Source organism: Schistocerca serialis, chromosome 2 (genome assembly GCF_023864345.2).
Source record: "Schistocerca serialis cubense isolate TAMUIC-IGC-003099 chromosome 2, iqSchSeri2.2, whole genome shotgun sequence".
NCBI classification, from domain to species: domain Eukaryota; kingdom Metazoa; phylum Arthropoda; class Insecta; order Orthoptera; family Acrididae; genus Schistocerca; species Schistocerca serialis.
The window spans coordinates 445,830,629-445,855,587 of record NC_064639.1 but is presented as its reverse complement, the minus strand read 5'-3'; the positions used below and the strand labels follow the sequence as shown (position 1 = coordinate 445,855,587).

General features: G+C 41.7%; 1 protein-coding gene across 1 annotated transcript in view; it reads left to right on the top strand.

Annotated features, from left to right (window-relative positions):
* The window catches only part of LOC126456060 (acetylcholinesterase-like), a 194,746-nt gene extending 170,160 nt beyond the window's left edge, over window positions 1-24,586 (top strand). Inside the window, exons 10-11 of the mRNA XM_050091815.1 lie at window positions 8,920-9,043; window positions 24,430-24,586. Of these exons, the coding sequence (XP_049947772.1) occupies window positions 8,920-9,043; window positions 24,430-24,586 (281 nt within the window). The remainder of the gene's footprint in view (window positions 1-8,919; window positions 9,044-24,429) is intronic.
* Window positions 24,587-24,959: the final 373 nt, after the last annotated feature.

Here is a 24,959-nt window from a genome sequence, read left to right as displayed (position 1 = left end):
AGACGTCACTACGTACCGTCGACGCTAAAAGTTACTTGCACGAGAATTAGATCAAACAGACCAGACCGACCGGCTTCTTGTTTGTAGAAGGAAACGTGGCTTCAGGAGGAAAAGTGTAGGTTGGTCATACTGTTATATTTCGGCTGGTATAGTGCCAAGAAGCGTCAGGACGTTCAGCACACACTCTCGGGCTAGCGTGTGTGTGTGTGTGTGTGTGTGTGTGTGTGTGTGTGTGTGTTAGGGGTGGCATGGAAAAAGCTAACTGCCTTTAAAGGTGGAAGAATCAACAATGATAAACGGAATGCGGATGCAAAAGAGAATGGACAACACTGAATTTGTGGTGTCACCGCCAGACACCACACTTGCTAGGTGGTAGCTTAAATCGGCCGCGGTCCATTTAGTACATGTCGGACCCGCGTGTCGCCACTGTGTGATCGCAGACCGAGCGCCACCACAAGGCAGGTCTCGAGATACGGAATAGCACTCGCCCCAGTTGTACGACGACTTTGCTAGCGACTACACTGACGAAGCCTTTCTCTCATTTGCCGAGAGACAGTTAGAATAGCCTTCAGCTAAGTCCATGGCTACGACCTAGCAAGGCGCCATTAGCCTTACATAGTTTGATAGTTATCGTATGAAATGTCTCATCAAGAATGCTGTATTCACAACAAGGATAAATAAAAGTTAAGTATTCGAGGAGCTGCATACTTTTCTTGCTACCGTTCACTACTCATCCTGTTCCAGAATTCACGCCCGTCTGCGTTAGATAGCGTGCATTTCGGCCTCCTCTATCTACAAGGTGTTGGCACATTTGCCAACACATCAGAATTAATATCACAGAGCTTGTACAGTCATACAGCTTGAGGCATTCATTAGAAAAATTGTCAATATTGAATCTCCATTAGCAGAAGATTCCAATTAGACCCTCGTTCTAGTCCTTGGAAGAGAACTTCCGAGGCGAAGGTTATCACTAGAAAAAGACTGAAAAACCATCGAAAGGATGTCATTCTACCCGATGGAACATTGAATGTTAGAATTCTGAATATTGTAGATAACGTGGAAAATTGGTAAATGAAAATAAAAGACTGAATATAGATGCCGCAGGAATAAGTGGATTCAAAAGGGGAAAAAACAAAAACAATTGTCAGACCGATATAAGGTAATATTAATAGCATCCGAAGAGGCAATAACGTGAGTAGGATTCGTAATGAATAGAAAGGCAGTACGTACAGTGGGTTACTGTCAACGATTCTAATTAGAATTGAAGCCAAACGAAGTCCTACAGCTACATTTCATGTATATATACGTATCTCACAAGCAGAAAATTACCGGATAAAGAGAGTACGTATTTTACAACATTATACAGTTAACCTCGTATATTAAGGCAGGAGTAAATGTAATAGGAAAAATTGGAGTGTTACAGCTAGAAAGAAACAGAATAGCAGATTTACGAGACAATACGGATTTGGCAGAAATCATCAACAAGATGAGAAACACTCCTTCAGTTCTGCAACGAATGAAGGTATGAAGAAGTAGGAGGCTGAGGTACTGAGAACCGATAGGCTGTAGATACTGAAGTAAGGAATACCACAGCAGGTAGTTCAGTTGAGGAGCCCAGACATCTTTAAAACTGATACTCATGAAAGCTGGACAGACAATTATAGGCTTAAGAAAGATGACTGTGAAGGAACTGTGGATAACGAATGAAATGTTTCATTTGATGGATAAAAGAGGAACGAGAAACATGTTCAGGGAAGGAAAGGAACACGACAATGTAAGTCCTGCAGTAACGATAACAAATCGAAGCACAAGGAAGCTAAAATGAAATTTTTCTTCACAGGACATCCATAACTTTTATTCCTCATCAGTAATAAAATCCGCCAAAGTTGTAAAAATTATTTATTTCTAAAAATGAAAGACAACCCGGCTTCAGGAAATGTAGCCCATCCTCAGGTACGCATTAAAATGAGTCCTCAAAGGGTACATAACTGGAAACGGTCCGGATGCTCTATTCTGACATACTTTAACCTATTTTAACCTCCATTATGCGTCGTTTGAGGACACACAATTTAATACGCACCTGAAGACGGAATACATGGTATGAAACCGGGTTGGACTTTCTGTTTTCGTTGACAGGAGAGCCAACACCGTGTTAATAAAGGAGGCCGAAAGGCACGCGTTTTTGCTCACGCAGGCTGGCGTGAGGTCTGGAACAGGACAAGGAAATTAGAATTTAGAAAAACGGACGTAGCTGGTGGAATACTTAACTTTAATCCGTTAATGAAGAACGTCGGTCTTGACGGTACATGAATCATTATCAATAGTAACAGATAATGGCGCGTTGCTAGGTCGTAGCAAATGACTTAGCTGAAGGTTATGCTAAACTATCGTCTCGGCAAATGAGAGCGTATTTTGTCAGTGAACCATCGGTAGCAAAGTCGGCTGTACAACTGGGGCGAGTGCTAGGGAGTCTCTCTAGACTAGACCTGCCGTGTGCCGGCGTTCGGTCTGCAATCACTGATAGTGGCGACACGCGGGTCCAATGTATACTAACGGACCGCGGCCGATTTAAAGGCTACCACCTAGCAAGTGTGGTGTCTGGCGGTGACACCACACTTTCCTTTTTAGAAATAAATAATTTATACAGCTGTAGCGAATTTTATCATTGATCATAAAACGAAATGACTGCAAGAAAAGCGTGAAGTAATAAAAAAGAACAGTATCGTTGGTAGGATAGATGCAACATATATAAAATTCAAAAGCAGCATTCACATCATTTATAGCAGAGGTGTCAACATTAATGTTACACAAAGAATATTATTATTAAATGCGCAGATGAGAACAGTTAGGTGGAAGGAGTACAGTGGAGTCTCTGCGAGGAGGAGGAACTATCATACAATTAGTTGACGTAAGAAAAAAAACTTTCGACACCTAAAAGTGTAAGCTAAGTGTTTGCAGTCGTTTAAAAAAGTAGGATTGAGCTACAGGAAAAGATGGATAACATCCAATATGCGCAAGACCCATGAGGGAACAAAAAAAATGCAAGATCAAAAAATCATATTAAGAAAAGAGTGAGTTAGAGATAAAGTCTTTCTATTCTACTGTTCATAGTGAAGAGGCTAAAGCGGAAATAAAGGTTCGAGAGAGGAATTAAAATTAGTCGTGAAAGAATATCAGTGATGAGATTGGTTGACAATATCGATATTCTCTATAAAAGCAAGGAAGCATACAGGAGCGGTTAAATGGAGTGGGAAACATATTGAGCGTAGAATGTGGTTGAAAGTTAGCCACTGAACACGAAAGTATTGAGGAGCCGCAGATATTAGATTACCATCGCATTTAATAACAAAATTTGGTACCATGTAGCAGAAGTAGTGAAAAGAATTCTGATAGCTGTAAGCAAAATAATTCATAACTGACGAAGAAGGAGGTTCTTCTATCTGAAGGCCATACGGAAGGATGCTACAGACGGATGTTGACAATGCAATGGAAACGATAACATAACAAATAAAGCGTTTCTCTCTACAATCGACGAGGAAAGTTACACCTAGACAACACTCGCTGGAGGAGCCGACATGATGACAGTGTGTTAAGACATGAGTAAATTACTGTCACGATATGAGAAGAAGCCCCCGAGAGCACAAAGTGAGTGCGGAAGACTGACACCGGAATATACATAATTAATAATTAAGGACGTCGGCTATGTTACTGAGCCCGAGAGGCAATCGTGGTGGTCCGCATCAAACCTGTCAAATGACCCCGTTACTCTCGCTTCTCCTAAAAAAAAAAATGTCACATGAAACATGCGTGAGTGGAGCTGGCGAATAGAGTAGCGTCGTGAATGCGCATACTGAGTCCACAAAACGCGTAGTATCAATAAAAGTAAGCTGCGGCTTTTTCAACACCAATGAACATTTGTACCACGTGACTCGTATCTTCAACACCACCTTCTCACACGTCTATCTCAGACGCGACGCACATTTCGGTATTAATAAAGATCCAACTAACGCATTTGGGAATGCTGCGAAGTTCGTTGCTCAATTGGTATGGCAGCACAGGAGGGTGAGACGCTATACTCCTTCGTAGACTTCTTTCACAAGGTTGATAGTGATAAAATATATAGAGATCGTGGAACACAAAACTGTAAAGAACCGCACATATTCACGTTGGAACACTATAATAGCTTCCTGATTATTTCTTCATGGAACACAATTAAGATGTGAGCCTGAACAGAGGATTTTCGTAAACGACTCTGGTTTTCAGTGTAATGATGAACAAGTCAGAATTTCTTCGAAGAATTCCTACGAAGTCTCATTGGGATGTTTCGTGAACAACTAAAAGTTTGACGTTTGACTAGAACAAATTTCTTACCACTACAATCGCACATGGGAAAGTCAAGCACAAATGGGAGCTGGAACAGCCAACGTGGCAATCGACTGCACTTGTGTATTAGTTAATAACCAACATGCTGATGTCGACGAATATGTAAACAGAAAAAGAGCTGCCAGCTTCGACGATCAAAATACTTGCAATCCAACAGCGAGTCACCACAAATAGCGTGGCTCGGGGTTCAAGCATACTTAGAAATTTTGGTGTATGCAACGTTATGGTCTCTAACAGTGAGAGGCGCTATTTATTTGAGTTAGAAATTATACACTAACTCCATTAATTATATCTTATAACACACCAACGTCAGAACAGTTACCAATAACGCAATCCAAATAAGATGGATTCCAGAAAAAGTAATTTCGGTTACTTCCTGGCAGATTAAAACTGTGTGCCCGACCGAGACTCGAACTCGGGACCTTTGCCGTTCGCGGGCAAGTGCTCTACCATTTGAACTACCGAAGCACGACTCACACCCGGTACTCACAGCTTTACTTCTGCCAGTATCTCGTCTCCTACCTTCAAAACTTTACAGAAGGTCTCCTGCGAAACTTGCAGAACTAGCACTCCTGAAAGAAAGGATATTGCGGAGACATGGCTTAGCCACAGCCTGGGGGATGTTTCCAGAATGAGATTTTCACTCTGCAGCGGAGTATGCGCTGAGATGAAACTTCCTGGCAGATTAAAACTGTGTGCCCGAACGAGACTCGAACTCGGGACCTTTGCCTTTCGCGGGCAAGTGCTCTACCATCTGAGCTACCGAAGCACGACTCACTCCCGGTACTCACAGCTTTACTTCTGCCAGTATCTCGTCTCCTACCTTCCAAACTTTTCAGAAGCTCTCCTCCCAACCTTGCAGAACTAGCACTCCTGAAAGAAAGGATATTGCGGAGACATGGCTTAGCCACAGCCTGTGGGGGATGTTTCCAGAATCAGATTTTCACTCTGCAGCGGAGTGTGCGCCGATATGAGACTTCCTGGCAGATTAAAACTGTGTACCCGACCGAGACTCGAACTCGGGACCTTTGCCCTTCGCGGGCAAGTGCTCTACCATCTGAGCTACCGAAGCACGACTCAGGCCCGGTACTCACAGCTTTACTTCTGCCAGTATTTCGTCTCCTACCTTCCATACTTTACAGAAGCTCTCCTGCGAACCTTGCAGAACTAGCACTCCTGAAAGAAAGGAAGGTAGGAGAGGAGATACTGGTAGAAGTAAAGCTGTGAGTACCGGGTGTGAGCCGTGCTTGGGTAGCTCAGATGGTAGAGCACTTGCCCGCGGAAGGCAAAGGTCCCGAGTTCGAGTCTCGGTCGGGCACACAGTTTTAATCTGCCAGGAAGTTTCATATCAGCGCACACTCCGCTGCAGAGTGAAAATCTCATTCTGGTAATTTCGGTTATTTTGTCGTATGTGTTTCTGCACAATATAGCTAAGCGCTTTATGGACAAAGACTTCATTTTTCCGCCAGCGGAGATATGGTGGCTTGGAGGATGAGATCCTGGATGGAGAGCGTGTGATACAGGGGTGGGTGGCAATTAAGAACGTTCGCCGTTAGCAAGGACAGAACAAGAATATTAGAACTAAGCATTTTCGCATTTTTCATACCCTAACTACATTGCACAACACACTTTTCGCACTCTGCTCACTTTGAGTAGTTATCGTATGCTAAATTCAGATTTGGTTTTAGTTTTTCTCCATCACGTATGGTTTCTTCTGGATATCAATTTGTCCTCTGTTACGAAAATATACTTTAATTTAAATGAAATAAGTTTCTGCTCACGTGAAACAGGGAAACGTCCTTTTCTATGTGTATTTTGACGTCTGTGTTTGTCCATCTCATGTTAGCTGTCGTGAACACGAGTCAGTTCTGCTTTGTGCTACCACCTCATGAATTTTTATTGAGTTTCGAAGAAATAGTATTAGTGCTACACTGTAATGATTGTTATTGCTGTACTCTGTGTTGTGATCGTGTGAGTTTTATGATATATGAGTATGTTCTGTCAGAAACTATCGTACAAAATAATCCAAGTAGATCTTATTGTACATGTGAAGCATATACAGTGAAAAGCTGAAGGCTTGGTCATAGTCATGTAGTTAAGAAAGCATACGAGTTGCTTTTTTGGCGCCGGAATAGGGGACCAAGGTAATCATTTTGCTCCTCATCTTTGTTGTGGCACAGGTGCAATAAACTTGCGTAATTGGTTGCAGAGTTCTAGAGCATCAGTGCCATTTATGGTACCTATTGAGTCGCGTAGAGGCACATCATGCCATTGGCTGGTATTTTTGCTTGACCAGAGTGAAAGGGCATTCTGCAAAATCAAAATAGGCTGTTCAGTATCCAGATCTGCCTTCACCCATGAGGCCAGTTCCTCTCGATGCTTTATCACGTATCAAATCATCAAGTACTCGGACCATTGATGAAAAACTTCTAGAGATGCTATCAGACTGCAAAAAGCACAGCACGTGTTGGTCCAAATCCAGAGTAAGAGTATTTGCCACCACAATCAACATTACCTCATTGTATTTCGCTGGGAAAACGTAACGACCTATTCAGGGACTTGAATCTGTCACAGGCACAATCTGAATTACTGGCTTCGTACAATTTTCTTGCTCAGGACTTAAAATTACTTCGCGTACAAGGTTCCAGGATGTGTTTGAAACCTTTTTCTTTTTCTTCAACGAATTTGAGTACTGTAGGGACATCAGTGTTTTGTTTGGAGCACTGTGTCACATTCACAACGCTAAGGAATGGAGACTGCTTGTTGATTCTTCGAAATCAAGTTTACAAGCAGTCCTCCCTCATAATTGTAACAAAAATCCCTCAGTTCCAGTCGAAAACTCGGTGAACAGGAAAGATATTTGCTCAGTTACTTACACTATGACATGTATAACTGGATATTGTGTGCAGATCAGAATGTCATAGGGGTATGAACTGGTATGCAAATAGTTTACACGAAGTACTGTGTGCGTAGGACAGTCACAACAAGAAAGAACATCGCATACGTAAATAATGGTCTAAGTGAAACGCCGATATTCCAGGTGAAATGTGTGTCTCGTTTGAGGCGTTAATAAACCCTGAAGTGTGTTTTCCACCCTTACATATTAAGATGCGGTAATGAAGATATTAGTGACACCACTGGACAGAGAAAGGGATTTTGCACATCTGAAGATAACCTGATACGACAGGTTATGCAAGATACAGATTTCACTAACTCGTTTGGTGAGACTGAAAAAGATGCACGGAGTACCTTCAAGTCAGTGTATACGCACTTTCTTGGAGATCGCTAATCTCAAGGTTGTAAAGAGATTGTGAATAACATGATGTTTCCAACGTATGAAGTGTCGCGTGTCACCAAAGGTACAATCCTTTGATTGCGAACTAGTTTTTTCTCATACCTTGGGAGATACATGATAGGGACAAGGACCAGGACTTTGTATTTATGGTAAAGCGTTTCGTGGGGCGGTGGAACTGCAGCATGTCTGCAGAGAATTTTTGGTCCTTAGAGACAGTGCAGAACATGAATACAAAAGAAATTGAAAAAAAAAGTCTTCTAAACTTATCCTGGGGTGAAATATTCGCCTTTCCAAGCCTGAAAACTTTGGTTTTTCATAAATAATAAAATCTTTTCTTTCGGAAAAAGGTAAGTGACGCGAAATTTTTATTTTCAAATTCTTATTCCCCATAACCCCGTCGAGTAAAAAACAAGAATTTTATCTAGAGGGCAGACAAAGAGTTAAAATGTGTAATGAACTGTAATTCCTATAACAATTCTTAAGTAGCTCTTAACTACTGACGTTATTACAGGAGTTAAAATGGTTCAAATGGCTCTGAGCACTATGGGACTCAACTGCTGTGGTCATCAGTCCCCTAGAACTTAGAACTACTTAAACCTAACTAACCTAAGGACATCACACACATCCATGCCCGAGGCAGGATTCGAACCTGCGTCCGTAGCAGTCACACGGTTCCGGATTGCGCACCTAGAACCGCGAGACCACCGCGGCCGGCTTACAGGAGTTACTTTTATAGTATTTTACAGTATTATTATTGTTCTAAGTAAGAAATACCGTAGGTAATAACAAGTTGACCCAAGACCACCAACGCTGGTCATAACGTCCATGATTCGGGAATTAGAGCAGACGGTCTGAAGATTAACATGTGGCACTCATCACCACTTGGCAATTTCCTTTCTATCGGGGATGGGGGGGGGGGGGGGGGGGGTGGAGGGGGGGCAACTTTTGGGATGCGTCCCTCTGCTCCCTCATATCTGTACAGCGATTATCGTTAGGTGCTTCCTGCATCCAGAACTTTCAGTTTATTCTTAATATTTTCTCGTGGAAATTGTCTGTGAACAATTTCACGCCATAGATGTTACTGGAAAGGATAACGGTCGAAAATGATTCTCATTCTTATAGCAAGAAAAATAATTATAAAAAGGGGAAAATTATTCCTCAGGTCTCAAAAGATTAACTGCATTTCACTGCGTGCTAATTTTTATTTATTTTTATGCTTTTTACCTTTTTATATTTATCAGGAGCAGCACATGCCGACGATATGCGCTACATGTACACAACACCCACGGACCTGAATCCTAATTCAGATGGAGGCATTATCAGAGCTCAGATGATAGAAATGTGGGCTAATTTTGCCAAATATGAGTAAGTAATCTTTTGCTAGTTTTTAATTTTTATTTTATTTGCTCTGGAGGTTATTTCCGAAACATGTTTTTTAGATGCAGCTTCATTGTCCATTATGAAAATTGTTTAAAAAATTTACTGAGAGTTGATAATAACACGTAAGTAATTTTTGTAGCCAACAACTGAACAGTGGTGTCACGTCGACAATCTCATGAAAATATACGCCAAGTACATACTAAAAGATTGTAGCGTGCAAGGCCCCGTGGTAACAAGAAGCCATGGGCTGAAAGAATGTTCAACAAGTTTAGAGCTCTCAGCTGGAAAAAAACTTATTTTGCTAAGCCACAATGTCATGAGTTCGAAATTATTTTCGTACCATCACCTTAATCCTTGCAACAATCGGTATTCAGTCTACATCGAAACCTGGCAACTGAAGAAACAAATTCTGAAAACGTGACAAGAATTCCATCAAGTATGTCGGCCACATAGAGCAGGAAAAGCTGCCGGGTAGTGGCAGACAACTAGCCAAGTAAACTTGCCAAACAAAGGACGTCGCAAGAAAGATAATGGGCAACGTTTCGTGAGATAACAATTCAGTTTTTGCACTGTCTTTGTTACTCGTGCATCACTGTTGTCGTGAAAACCAGCCACCACTTCTCTGTTCCCTTGGCGAAAGAGTTCTCTGTTGGAAGTCTCATCTTGCCTAGCAAACATCGTCACTTTCATTTTGATCATATCCTCTTTCTTTATGCCTTCCTTCTCTTCTAACACCGGACAGGGATTCAAAATGCTAAACTAATCAATATCGTTCTCAATGCCTTCATTATTTTATTATTATTATTATTATTATCATTGTTGTTCCTATTAAATTATTACTTTTGTTAAAAATTAAAATTATTGTTAGTGAATTTGATATGCAATAACTGATTAATATCATTCTTAATTCCACCAGTGTTTTATCATAAGTATTATTCTTGCTATTCTTATAATAATTATTATTACTGGGAAATATTACTTATGTTAATATTGGAAATTATTATTATTATTATTATTATTGTTATGTAACATGTTTTATGTGTTGTTCCTGGCCAGATGTAACAGCAAGCCTTAATGCTTTTATCAGAGCCGGCCGGAGTGGTCGAGCGGTTCTAGACGCTACAGTCTGGAAACGCGCGACCGCTACGTACGCATGTTCGAATCCTGCCTCGGGGATGGATGTGTGTGATGTCCGTAGGTTGGTTCGGTTTAAGTAGTTCTAAGTTCTAGGGGACTGATGACCTTAGAAGTTAAGTCATAGTGCTCAGAGCCATTTGAACCATTTTTTTATCTGATCAGGCTAAATAAGCAATAAATAAATGAAATATTCTGAGTGACTGGTCAACAAAGGGGAAAGTTTATTTTCCTATAAAAGGAACTAAAGGAATATCCAGATAATTTTTTTAGTATTATCGAATGTCACTTAATTCTTTCATCTATGGTGGAAAGTGATATCTGTAAAACAAACACACTAATGAGGAATTATGGGAGTGCATAAGAGAGACTAGTAGTTAGTTTAATATAAGTTTTATTAACACATAGAATCAAATGAATAGATTCACAATATTTATTACAATGACAGGTGCCATACTACAGTTACAATTTTTTAAATAGTGTGACAGAATCATCAGTATCCACCCAGATCCCAATTTACTTTCGTCTGGGGATTATTCTGTTACATGTACCACGGAAATTGCTTGCCATGACTCATCTTCATACTTCTATTTTTGTAGTTTGGGCATCTGATATGATAAATACATAGAAATTTTTGCACTTCCAGAACTAAGAGCTTAGTTTCTACATACTCCATGTCGCACACCATAATATCGTTCTGGTCGGCAGCGCGCGACTGACTGAACGCTGTGTGAAAAACTGCTCATGACGGCACTTAGGCAGGTGGAACAGGCCGGGGTGCATTTTGATGCATGGGACCTTGGAAACGCGGTGCGTCTTTGCAGCAGCCACTTTAACTCCAGCGCTAAGTGACCACCCTCACTCAGAAAATGCTGTTATATATATGCTGCGTTTTATCCAGCTCAAATCCCGCTGGAAAAAATGCTCGTGGGACTGTAGCATTTGGTGAAAGCGCGCTTTGCTGGTGACAGCATGCTGATCGAATTGCAAGCCGTGCTGGCATGCTGCTGAGGATTTAAACTTCACGTAGCTGCGGTGTCTCTCTACGTTGTCGCGATCGCAGTTCGAGGAGCGCATCGTGCGACTTTGGGTGCGGTGCTTTCTCACCGCGCCGGGACTGTCGCCGACACCCTACAGAGAGAGTACAGTGGCGCGCACATGACGTAACGACTGGCAGTTGAAGTACTGCGGAGGTCCTCTATTGTGCTTCAGAGCGTCCTCTATGACGTCGGTGTCAGCTACCTGTCACTTGTCAGTTTCTGCTGTTATTTCCTTTGTCTGCAAGTACTGCTTGCATACACGGGAAAAATATCTGGGTCCTGGGATATATGATGCGAGTGACGTAAACCAGAACCGACATTTTCCCCCTTTTCACGGACGCAGTATGGATTCGCACAGTGAGGTAAGCACCGAAAGGCCGCCTTCATAGATCAACCAGAGTTGATCGCTCGTGGCCCTCCGAAAATCCTCCATGGCTGATACTCTCATCTGGTCAACTCTCGCAGACTTCACTGTGAATGCTGCAGTTCTGGTGTCGTCTCCTAAACTCGAAGTCAATAAACAGTTAGACTCTGAGCCTCCATAGATTACAGTTAATTAACCTGTTTGCCGTCCATTCCAAAAGGCAGGATTCCATTGCGCTGGAACTGTGTTACACGACAAAGTGATTAGTCAAAACAAATCTCCGTTAGTAACATTTACTATGTAAACACAGTTTACATACACAGTCACAATATCAAGAGGAGTTTGTCAAGTCCATCCAGTGTTGCCAATCTAACTCTGGTCGACTGTCACAAAGAAAAATAAAGAATTGGAGTTCTAACGAGCTACTTCAACCTCAGTTCATTTATAATTCCCTTTTGCGTCTCTTAAAATTCTGATGTTGGTACAATCAACTTAATTTTGTGTTTAAGACTGAAAGAACATTCTTTGCAAGATAGTAGAAGAAGTATTTCGGCATACGTAAATAAAAGTCCATTTAATGTGTTTATATGTATAGCATTTCTTTCTTATCGTGTTTTGCTATTTTATCCTGACATCGGGGTAAGGTGGCAGATTTTATGTCACATTTACCCGTACAATATAAAAAACTTTATTTGAAATATAATTGACATAAAAGGCTCTAGACTAAATCTTAGGATAATGTCTTAGCAGTCATGCGTTTTTTCAATCTTCACACGCATCTTCTTCTTATTTTAAAGTCTCGTAGACTTTACAGAATAGATATTCAGTCAATTTGTCTCTTTTAGTCTGCTTACAGCCTCTCCGCTCTTTTCGTTTTTAGCAATGAGTTGATCCTAACTTTCTGTGTCACTACAACTGCGCTTTCTTTCCTTCGTTTTGAAACGGGTGTCAGAACTGACACTGATCATATGTCGTAAAATTCTGACTCAATGCCAGATGAACTTGGATCTGGAGCGAATGTCGCTACTCTTTCTCTCACATTTCTGCTCTTCGGCCCTGCAGACGCCATGGTGTCTGCCTCTTTGCAACGTCCTAGCTTATCTATACCGGAACTGCTGGTAGTATTTGTCAGCACAGCGACCGAAATTGAAAAATGTTCTTCCGGTATAGTTAGCACTTCCCTAAGTAGTGGGGTTGGGTGCCTAGAGGTTTCACGTGAGCAAACTTAGATCAACAACGTAATTTGTTGTTGACGATAACAGAAAATATGAATTTCAATCTACTTCTGCATTAATGGATATTTCCAGATTTCAAACATACGAGTACATATTTCAGTTTTCGCACGTCTCTGTGAAAAATTCACTGCAGTGAGAAGTGCTTCTTCCTAGATTATTCTCGTTTAACAACACGAGCAGTTGTGGTACCTTTAGTTTTGTCGATACACAACTGACTCACTAATAGCGTGCAGCAATGCGTGGCGCTTTCTGTAGTCTAAATGTGAAACTACAAGAAATAATTCATCTTACTCTACCGCCATCTTCCCCCAATTCACTCTATATACAAGCATGCCAGTTCCCATCAGTTTAAGGGATGTGAGGTCACAAAAACTAAGTTAAAAATGTGGAGTTAAGCTGCCTGATGACAAGCAGCATTTTAATTTATATTAGGTTTTACGTAAAGGAGTTTGTCCTTTGTATATTAAATTAACCCTTATCTATATTGATGTAGTAGCAACAATATCCGAGTCAGATGTTCCACGCACCCTTCGTTCTTCCACGTTAAAAAAATAAAATAATTGTAATTTCTACATAATTTAAAACGACAGCGAAACGATGTGTGAAATTTCTCATATTGAAGGAATTTTTATGCTGATTTCAAAACCAGTCTTAGATTTGGCCAGTCTATAATATTTCCGAATTTATGGATAGTTAGCAATATGATTGATATTTTATTATTATTTATGAACCAGATGCGTTTAGGTTAGCGTTGTACGTATAAAATATGATCTTTTGTTCTGTAGCATCAGCAGACTGGACACTTCATTTGAATACAGCAGTTAAATGGAATTTCAGTACAGACTGATAAATTCGCGTGTTGATACCTGACTCGCGTTTGGAGTTAACCAAATGAATGGTTCTCTCATGAAACAGCATCGCTGCTACATCTCGCGCTTCCAAACATCTTTCTGGCATGGGTGCGACGTAGCGGTACATCAGGAAAACCCTATGCTTCGGTGATATCTATCGCTTGTATGCGCATGTGACTGTCCGTAGACCTTGGAGTTCTTTACTCCGTGACGAGCCGGAGGGGGCAACCGACACAGCGATATCCGTCGGACGGCGATCCACCGCGCCTTTCACTCTATCACTACTGCCCGTCGGCATAGACTTCTCAACCAGAATCTGTGTTCGCCGCCACGGAGTGGCGTTGTTTTAGGTCGGCGATCGGACAGTGATTGGATGGTGGAATCCTGCAGATGGTACATGGGGTCACGTGCAAGTCCCCAATGTCATGGTAGCAGGCATCCCGCTTTGTGGCTGCGCGGGGTCACACAGAGACTATAGGATACGACGCAAAGGCAATCCTCATCGGCGGAGCGCATGGACACACACTAGAAGCAACTGAGCTGGTTCGCACTGGGACGACAGCGATTCAACACCGACACACACCTCTGTGGCAAAACAGTTGTTTTTATTTTCTTCACGCAGAAAACAAAACTTTTTCTGAGAAACTATCTGCATCGACGGGCCCAGTTTTGATCTACGTAAACCAAATTGGATGACTTGAAATTGCACACTCTGTGTTTCATACGATACTGAGCGTGCTGGTTGCATCACTCTTATCGTAAGATGCACAGGGAGTGGAATTTCAAGTCAACCGATCTGCCTAAAAAAAAAAAATATACGTAGATATATTGTAGATTGTAGCGACGTGGTTGGCAGGTAGACGCCAAAAACGCGGCTATTTCGCCTGCTCCGGTGAATGCTTAACGAAATGCACAGCTGTCGACCATTCGTGTTCGCTACCGCAGTTATCACATGCTTGTTCCATTTCTATCGCTTTGCAACTTTAATCCCATGTACTTAAATACTGTATCCAAACATTACAGGTTTCATCTTCTACTCGTCCTCATTTAACTTAAATTTTTCCACATTTAGCGATAGCTACCTTCATCACACCAACTAGAAATTTTGTCTAAGTCGTCTTGTATCTTTCTACAGTCACTCAACATCGAAACCATACAGCACACCACAGCATCATCAGCAAACAACCACAGATTTCTGTCCACCCTGACCATCAAATTATTTATTTATGTAGAGAACAATAGCTGTCCTGTCACACTTCCCTGGGGCACTCCTGACGATAACCTTGTTTCTGACGAAAGCTTTTGTAATGAACAGCTTCTCAGTAGGAGAAGCAGCAATTCGAAGTTTGTTTCGTCCTTTGCCCGAGTAACTAGTTGCTTCAAAACATGGAAACTGTCTGGACTCACTCTGCAGAATTGGTGGAATTTGTATTCCCATTGGGAGAGGTCACGAAGAACCCCAGCTGACCCAACTTTCATACTTAGAGCATCGTCCTTGTGCACTCAATATGTCAAGCAATAATCAGCCACAAAACGTCCTCGTAGAACAGCTTCTGGTTGCAGTTGAAACTGCAACAAGAACATGATTTGTGCTGTCCTATTGCTTGTCGTATGACGAGTGGTATCGCACACCGCATCACATATCGTATCATTGAATATCGTATCGATTCAGTGTGGACCTCACCTTATATCCCGTGGCGGCTTTCTCGTGTGGCATCTCTGTCGGGCACCACATTGGAACTCTAGCGAGGCGCGACTCTTTGACTGCGCAGGCTTCGCTCTCCGTATCGGTTTTACTGTCGGATACAGCCTGGGTTGCCAGGTGTTTGATTTTTTACCGAAGTGTTCGGTATTTCAGCCAAGAGTTCGGTGTTCAGTACCGAAGTATAAGTAATTCGGATTTTTTTACGATTTCATTCGTATCACTAATTAACTTATTCATTTGCAAGATCAAGTCCATAACTGGATGTTGTTAAAGAAAAAGGGGAATCGAGTATTCGTTGTAATTTGAAGTTTGCAGCTACTAATAACTTTTATCAAAAATACACTCCTGGAAATGGAAAAAAGAACACATTGACACCGGTGTGTCAGACCCACCATACTTGCTCCGGACACTGCGAGAGGGCTGTACAAGCAATGATCACACGCACGGCACAGCGGACACACCAGGAACCGCGGTGTTGGCCGTCGAATGGCGCTAGCTGCGCAGCATTTGTGCACCGCCGCCGTCAGTGTCAGCCAGTTTGCCGTGGCATACGGAGCTCCATCGCAGTCTTTAACACTCGTAGCATGCCGCGACAGCGTGGACGTGAACCGTATGTGCAGTTGACGGACTTTGAGCGAGGGCGTATAGTGGGCATGCGGGAGGCCAGGTGGACGTACCGCCGAATTGCTCAACACGTGGGGCGTGAGGTCTCCACAGTACATCGATGTTGTCGCCAGTGGTCGGCGGAAGGTGCACGTGCCCGTCGACCTGGGACCGGACCGCAGCGACGCACGGATGCACGCCAAGACCGTAGGATCCTACGCAGTGCCGTAGGGGACCGCACCGCCACTTCCCAGAAAATTAGGGACACTGTTGCTCCTGGGGTATCGGCGAGGACCATTCGCAACTGTCTCCATGAAGCTGGGCTACGGTCCCGCACACCGTTAGGCCGTCTTCCGCTCACGCCCCAACATCGTGCAGCCCGCCTCCAGTGGTGTCGCGACAGGCGTGAATGGAGGGACGAATGGAGACGTGTCGTCTTCAGCGATGAGAGTCGCTTCTGCCTTGGTGCCAATGATGGTCGTATGCGTGTTTGGCGCCGTGCAGGTGAGCGCCACAATCAGGACTGCATACGACCGAGGCACACAGGGCCAACACCCGGCATCATGGTGTGGGGAGCGATCTCCTACACTGGCCGTACACCACTGGTGATCGTCGAGGGGACACTGAATAGTGCACGGTACATCCAAACCGTCATCGAACCCATCGTTCTACCATTCCTAGACCGGCAAGGGAACTTGCTGTTCCAACAGGACAATGCACGTCCGCATGTATCCCGTGCCACCCAACGTGCTCTAGAAGGTGTAAGTCAACTACCCTGGCCAGCAAGATCTCCGGATCTGTCCCCCATTGAGCATGTTTGGGACTGGATGAAGCGTCGTCTCACGCGGTCTGCACGTCCAGCACGAACGCTGGTCCAACTGAGGCGCCAGGTGGAAATGGCATGGCAAGCCGTTCCACAGGACTACATCCAGCATCTCTACGATCGTCTCCATGGGAGAATAGCAGCCTGCATTGCTGCGAAAGGTGGATATACACTGTACTAGTGCCGACATTGTGCATGCTCTGTTGCCTGTGTCTATGTGCCTGTGGTTCTGTCAGTGTGATCATGTGATGTATCTGACCCCAGGAATGTGTCAATAAAGTTTCCCCTTCCTGGGACAATGAATTCACGGTGTTCTTATTTCAATTTCCAGGAGTGTATAAAGGTAAAAAGAATGTTGTAAGCGGTATATAGCGATAGTAAAAAAAATCTTTAATATATGATAACAAGGGAAAATCCCCATTGCACCCATCTCAGATTTAATAGCAAGGTGGCCCAGTGAGTAGCTCATCATAAGCTGAACACAGATCAAGCATGAAAACAGGGAGAAGGTGTACTTAACTGTGAAAAAAGAAACAAAATAGAAACTGTGAACGATCCAAGCTCGAGATATGCAACGTAGAGCATAGTTGGATAGGCCTGACGTCGTGGTTGTGGTCACGGTGTTGGACTGCAAAGGGGTAGATTTGTGTTCAAACCTCCCTCGTGCCCCCTTTCTTCACCCCCCCCCCCGCGCCCCCCAAAAAATGATTAACTATCTGCCCGGTGACTGACGTGTCTGTTCGCTGTATTCCGATTTGTATCTGTGTCCAGGTGTAGCAACAACGACATGTAAAGAAGGGATCTCCAGACGTACACAGCTCATATTTGATCTGCGCAGGTACCAAAATTTATGACTTTTTCGTCCGTTTGGGAAGTTTTGACTCTTGAACTTCATTGTTGTAACATAGTTTATTTGTTATTTTCATTTCTGTGAGAGGTCTATGTGGCATCTCGCCTCCTCTCACTTTACATCACATGACTACAGAAAATGATTCATATTCAGTGTGAGCATGTAGGGTTGCTATTCTGTTGTTCTGCGCAACGGATTAATCTGAGATGTAACCTTTACCCCGTGGGTCCTGCAAGATGCAATTTCCACCCCCACACTACCACAGAAGTCAGATAGACGCTCCTAACGTTCTAAAGAGAAATGCCTGAAAAACTTTCAGCAATAAATATCTTCTGGAGTCGTCCGCTGTAAGGGAATGACACAAAAATTCACAAAATTTCTTACGTAACTAGTGGGATACTTGGGTACTGGAGTAGTACTAGTTTGTGTAAGAAAAACATGAAACTAATGGAAATTATTATTTATTTTGCTAAAATTCTGGGAAATCACAATGGTACTTTTAGTTATGAACTTAACACGTTATTTCTTGGTTCCTTTCAGAATGTGAAGTTACCTCTCAAGGATAGGATTCGCTAATGAAATTTCTATACAAAGTTTAAGATTGTTATTGACTTGGCAGAATGGCTGAGAGCCACTTCTACTCAACTTGAATAATTATCCGTTAGAATGTTGCTAGGTACGGTCGAGGCTGTCGCATGTGAAATGCAGCCAACACAGTGAACAACGCTTAATCGCAAGGTCTCAATATAGAGTGGCACTTCGATTCGCTCTCGACAGAGGTGCTCTCCCAGTGAAGTACTGAGGAGAGACTTGTTCCTCGCTCTTTGAGTACACATACGAGCGCGCACGCTCTCGTTACGGGTTCTCGCTCCAAGAGCGACAACGGAACGGCCCCCTCTACAAGCCAGACATGAAGGGGTATATCTTTCAGTCTCTTCCATTAATCCTTCAGCTCAAGGCGTCCGAAATATCGTCTGCCAATCAGCATTGCTCTTCTAAAACGGGAGAATAACGTTTCGTTTAAGGCGATCAATCTGGAAATCTGTAGCATCGGCGTTTGGCGTTTGCTGTCTCCCTGTGAAAATCTCTGAAACTGAGTGCTATGTGTAAAGAATGCGTAGGCTGGCTGCTCCCACACAATGTAGCAGAATTTGCCTTTAAGCCAAACATGGGGTCATCCTTTCACTCTGGCAAATGCTGTCTGCTCTACGCGCAGTCTCCGGCCGACGTAGATGGTTTGGGACTGGCCTCCTGGCATGCGGTTGCCTCTCTCGAACTAAAACCTCCTGTGGCCGTTGTGTCTGGAATGTATGTGTGTACGCCAGCCTCGAGTATTTCAACCAAAGTGCGCACTTGTGATTTATTAGTTATTTGCATATCGTTTACATGAATTCGTACAACATTGACTTTATCTTATCGAGTTGGGTTTGAATGAAGCGTCTTGATGTGCTTGCGAGGGCGGAATATGTAAGCAATGAAGGTCAGGAGACCACAACGTCTTACATACCTACCTCCTTCTGACCAAATTTTTGTCTAGGGTATGTCACTGCCGAGGAAAACATTAAGTAAGGCAAAAATTGTTCTTTTAGATTTTCCAGTAATCTTTTCTCATCCATTCTTAACATTTTTTTTCTAATGATTTCTTTATAGCTATTGTTTCTATTTTTTTAATTCTACAATTTATGTTTTGTTATTAGGCAAATATAGACTTTACAATGGTTGTTATTCTTGGTCGTTGCCAGCACGTGTCTCTGTTTTTCTTTTTCATTTCCAAAAATTTGTCTTTGCAATATTAATTTTTCTAAACTCGTTAGTGTACAGTGTATCATGTTTTAGTGTGGTTATATCTTTTCTTTGCGTGAATGTTCGCAAAAGCTCTGTTGTGTGACTTTGTTTTATTTATTTAGGCATTATTTGTATCACTGTTTTAAGAGTGAAGAAGTGTTTCTTCTTAATTCTATCCTCGGTATTAATATTATTACCCCAAAAAGGTGTTTTTGAATGTTACTTAAAGAAGAAAAAACCTGCATAAACCCTTTTCTAATTTTACATATAAAAGAAATAAATAGACTTTCCATGAGTTTGTGAGATTATATAACTATACTAACTGAGTTTCTTAACAAAAGGTTTTAAGGTATCTATAAATCATGGACTTTACATATATGAAAAAATAATTACTTTTACAAAAACGGAAAAAAAATATTTTTACAAATATATCATTTTCTTAACTCAACATTTGTATTTTATTAGTTTTTTTTTTTTTTTTTTGTTTTGTGCTGCGTCAGTTTCTGTGCTCGACGGTCCTCACTGAAATACTGGAAGGCGTCGACTCATTTGTATGGGTGTCACAAATCATGAGAGAAGCACTCTAGCATGCGATGCAAGGTCTTACTTGTTGATATTGTCATCATGGAGTGGTACTTTTAACCGATGATGATGACTGTGGTTTACTGCATAAACAGTGATGTGTTGGTACTCATTTGCTGTCTCACCTGGGACGGTATAGCAGTTCGATGATTGTAGTTGACTACCGACGATCTTCACCCAATGTCGTGCTGTGACGCCTTGGTACTTCACACCTGGTTTGATATGGCAATTTGATGATGTGGTAGGGAGTATACTGTTCATTTTGCTGAATTTATTTCTAGATAATGTTCGTTGGAACTACTTAATATTCCGTTTGCCGTTCGCTTGTATTTGTTTGACGATTCAGGAGAGGTGGTTGTAGTAGTTGCCATGCCTCAAAGTTCATAGAAAGACGTATGTAGCAATTTGCTTTGTAGGATAGGAGAGAAAGGTATCTTACTGTCTTCTGCCCTTCTTCATCTTGCATCTTCTGTTCTTCTCTTCTTTGTTGCATTCTTCTGTTCTTCTTGGGCTAGGAATATGTGAATTTTAGTGTAGGAATGATATAGGATTTGTAGGATCTGACTGCCTTTCCAAATGTTACTTGATGAGTTTGTAGATTTTAGTAACTTTTTTGTACCTTCATTGTCATCTCGTCGTATTATGATTCTCCCCATGCTCTTCCGCTGTGTAGTAGTGTCGTGACATATGAAATGTCCATGCTGCGCGTTGTCCTCCTGAAGTCCAACCTGGTTGCAACCTGCATTTCCAGTGTGGTGTTGGTCTTCATGTTCTGTACTCTCTCCGTCGCTATCTCGAAGCATCTGGTGTTAAGGGAGCTGGTGATGGGTGTCGGTGGCGACGGCCATCTGACGCGTAGAAATATTTACAATTTTTGTTTTACATATATTTGTTATTTATCAAAAAAACTGATTCTATATATTGCAAAAAATTTCTGATAGTGGCAAAAATTATTGTATATATATGATTTGTTTTCTTTGTTCTAATTATGTCCTACCACTTCTTCATTCTTTTAATTGTTGTGTACCATTTATTGTTTGTGTGCATGTTGTAGTGTACTTGATACTACAAGGGATTGTTAGTCTGTTTGTGTCCCTTTTTCTTTTAATTAATGTGTTATTTTTTGATTCTTAATTTATTTTTTGATTTAGTGGTTAGTACAAGATAGGATGGACATTAGTTTGCTTATCCTCTTCTGCATTTTTCAATTCAATCTTTACGTTTTGCAGTATTCGGTGGCCAAACTTCTACATCTGGTTTCTCTTTGCTGTGTTGTTCTTGTCTCTGTGGACCATAATTTCCTCCATAATTATTCGCGTCCTGGTCTCGCCAGTTGCTGTTTCTAACATCGTGACCTCTTTCGAATTACCCTTGACCGTTAGCATTTTGATTCCTAAACCCATATCCGCCACTCTATGATTGTCCATTACCGTTCCTATTTCGGTAACAATTATTCTGGATATTGTTTCTATGCCATTTGTCTCCATTGCGCCACTGTCCTTGTTTTTTAAATTGCCTGACATTATTGGTGTTAGGATTACGATTATTATTATTGGAATATTCGTTCCTAGTCCTCTCCTTTTGCTGTTCCAGTTCCTTTCTTTTTTCTTTCACCTCGTCTTCTTTAAACATAAATTCAAGTTCCCTTAAAACCTCTTTGAATTCTTCTGCATTTTCATTTTTTCCTCCTGTCGTCTGTTGATACTTTACCGGTAGTTTCATTCTAAATAGACGTATCAGCCCTCCGTTACTGTGTGGTTTGTCTAATTATTGATTCTTTTTGTCCATTGTATCAAAGAATTTTACCACACTTTTCTCTCCTGAGTTTTCATATCTGAAGTAACTCGTATTTAATTTTGTTTTGCGCCTCCTTGGACCAATATCTTTCGAGAAATGCTGTTCTGAACTGTGGGTAAGACGTACAGGTAGCCGCGATCTTTTGCATCACTTCTGCTACTGTCCCTGACATGTGTGCACAAATGAAGTCAAGTTTGTGAGCTACGCTCCAGTGGTTTGGTAAGCCTACTTGAAACTGGTCGATGAATGTGCGTGCATGCAAGCTACCGCCTTCTTCCTTGAAATGTTGAAATTTTCTAACTGTAAGGAAGTATCATATCTACTCATAAATCCGGTTTATGGCTGATTCATGGACTCAAATAATCTGCCATTGCTTGTGTCGTCGTGTTTAATCTCTGGTAGTCTACTGCCTGTCTGCCTATTCTCAATTTCCGGACTCATATCCTCGTCATATCGTATCACTGGTGAACAAAAGTGTTGTTCGTGTGTTTCTACTCTCGTCGTTCGTGGTATAGTACCTATGCTGCTATTACGTTGTGTCACTGGATTTACTGGTTCAGTTGCCTGTCTTTCGATTGGTATCGGCTAAATGTATGTGTTCCGTTTTCCTAGATACTGTGCCTGGTCCTGTGGCATGTCATGTATTACATTAATCGGGGTTTTCTGTTTCGATAACTGCGTGAGTGTTACATCTAGCCTTGGTTCAACTTGAACTTTCTTATACGGCGCGTGTTCGTGTACTGAATGAATGCTTGACGTGTCAGTTGCTTCGCTACAGGTGTAATCGGTCTCGATCTTTTCTTCGATAATTTGTATCAACTCTGTTCGAAGCTTTTCAAACTGATCTTTGTTTTTAAGTCCTATTTTATTGATCTGCTGATCATATTTTTTCAGTGCAACCTTTTTGACCTTGCTTTGAATTGCTTGTTCTTCCGAAATTTGTATTGCTGTTCGAGTGGCTTTTTTCGTAAAACGTTCCACCGTTTTATCAACGTTTACGGTGTCCAATTGTTCAATCCCGCGTGCGGCCATCCTGATTTAGATTTTCCGTGATTTCCCTAAATCGCTCCGGTCAAATGCCGGGATGGTTCCTTTCAAAGGGCACTGCCGACTTCCTTCCCCGTCCTTCCCTAATCCGATGAGACGGATGACTTCGCTGTCTGATCTCCTTCCCCAAAACAACCAACCAACGATGTCCAATTGGACCTTGTCCACGTCAGTGCGTAATTGCTGCTGACCTTGTGTTAGTACCTGAATTCTCTCTCTGGTTTCTTTCGCGTCTTTGTTTAACTGAGTGATATGACTATCAATTCTGGCGATCCCTTCTTCCATCTGGATTTTAACCTGTTGGATCTGTGTCTTAATCTCTTGTCTCAAGTTCTGATTATCCTGTTTCAATTCCTGATACTGTTTTTTCATCTGTGTATTTTGTTTCGTTTTCTGTGTATTAATATACTGATTCTGTTTCGTCATACTAGCGCTCATTTTATGTAACATCTCTATTATCGCGTCCTGTCCTGTAACACTAACTACTGCTAAACTATGTATTCTCGATCTATTGTTTTCTACTCGGTCAGTTACGTCGTTTACTGGGCTATGCCGTGGCGTTTCTAAGTTTGATAACTGGAATAACCCCTGCTGTCTGTGTTTGAGGACTAGTTGCGTTTGTCATTGAACAATTACGAGCCGCAAACAACTCCGCATCTGCCCTCTCTGTTGTGTATGTCTTGTGTTAGCAGGTACAGTTGCGTCTGTTGCGGAACCTTTTCGAATGCTATTCTTGAGAGGTAACTTCACATTCCGAAAAGAACCAGGAAATAACGTGTTAAGGTCATAACCAAAAGTGCCATTGTGATTCCCCAGAATTTTTGCAAAAAAATAAATAATAATTTTCGTTAGTTTCATGTTTTTCTTACACTAACTAGCACTACTCCAGTACCCAAGTATCCCACTAGTTACGTAAGAAATTTTGTGAATTTTTGTGTCATTTCCTTACAGCGGACGACTCCAGAAGATATAAAGACGTACGTCAATGACCGGACGGAAAGTTCACAATTTTGTGGAAAAAACATGATACATGAGGGGGATTTGAATACTGATCTGCTTTACAGTGCATCTCTGTGACCACACAATCAAAACGCTGTGATTCTTGTAGTTCCCTCGATGATGCACATTTTAAGGTTGGGCCGTTCACTGTTTCTATTTTGTTTCCTTTTTAACAGTTATATACATCTTCTTCCTGTTTTCACGCTTGATCTGTGGCCACTTTTTGACGGGCAATCCACTGGAGCATCTTACCACTAAATGTGAAGAAGGTGCTATGGGGAATTTCCTTTGTAAATATTTTATTGCGTTTACCTTCAGGCCGCAGCTCACAAGTCTTTTCGCCAGACTATGCTTTGTAGTTATGTCAGCATAATCTGGGAAACCTAGTTATAGAAGCTGACACTATGCTGCATCCTCAAAATACAGAAACCTCATTTGTATTTTTCAGCCATCTTCCTCTATATTTAATTCTAATGATGCTAAGAACATTCATTGTTAGTACATAAGAAAATCAACAAAGAATAATAATTAACTGTTGCAATTACTGTCTTTTCAGCAATCCAACGCCGGAACAGACTTCTCTGCTGACAGAAGTGTGGAAGGAATACAATGAATCGTCCCAGTATTATTTGGAGATAACGAGACCTCTTCGCCTAAAAACTAACTTGTTTGAGCCGTACATGATCTTCTGGCAGAATCTGCTGCCGTCGTAAATGCACAGCCTGACCATGTCAGTCCAATATAAGCTGCTGCTGAAATTAGCTTCAGAATTCTATCTTCAGTTATCCAATCAAACTCTAACACAAGTAAAAACATGTAAACGGTAGATACCTCCACATTTTAAAATGTACCCTTAGCTTTTATATGAACACGTTTCACAATAAATACAAAGTTTTTTTCCTCTTATTTTTATATTCATTCTTCCTTAGTACACCGCAGAGGCGATTCAGCAAGTAACGGAAATCACTGTTGGCGAAATTTTCGTCAAGGGCGAATTCATCAACTGCTCTGATATTTTCTTTTTCTTTAAAAAAATAACGTTGTAAATTTATTTAGGTAACGGAAATGTTTTCTCCTATTTATGGT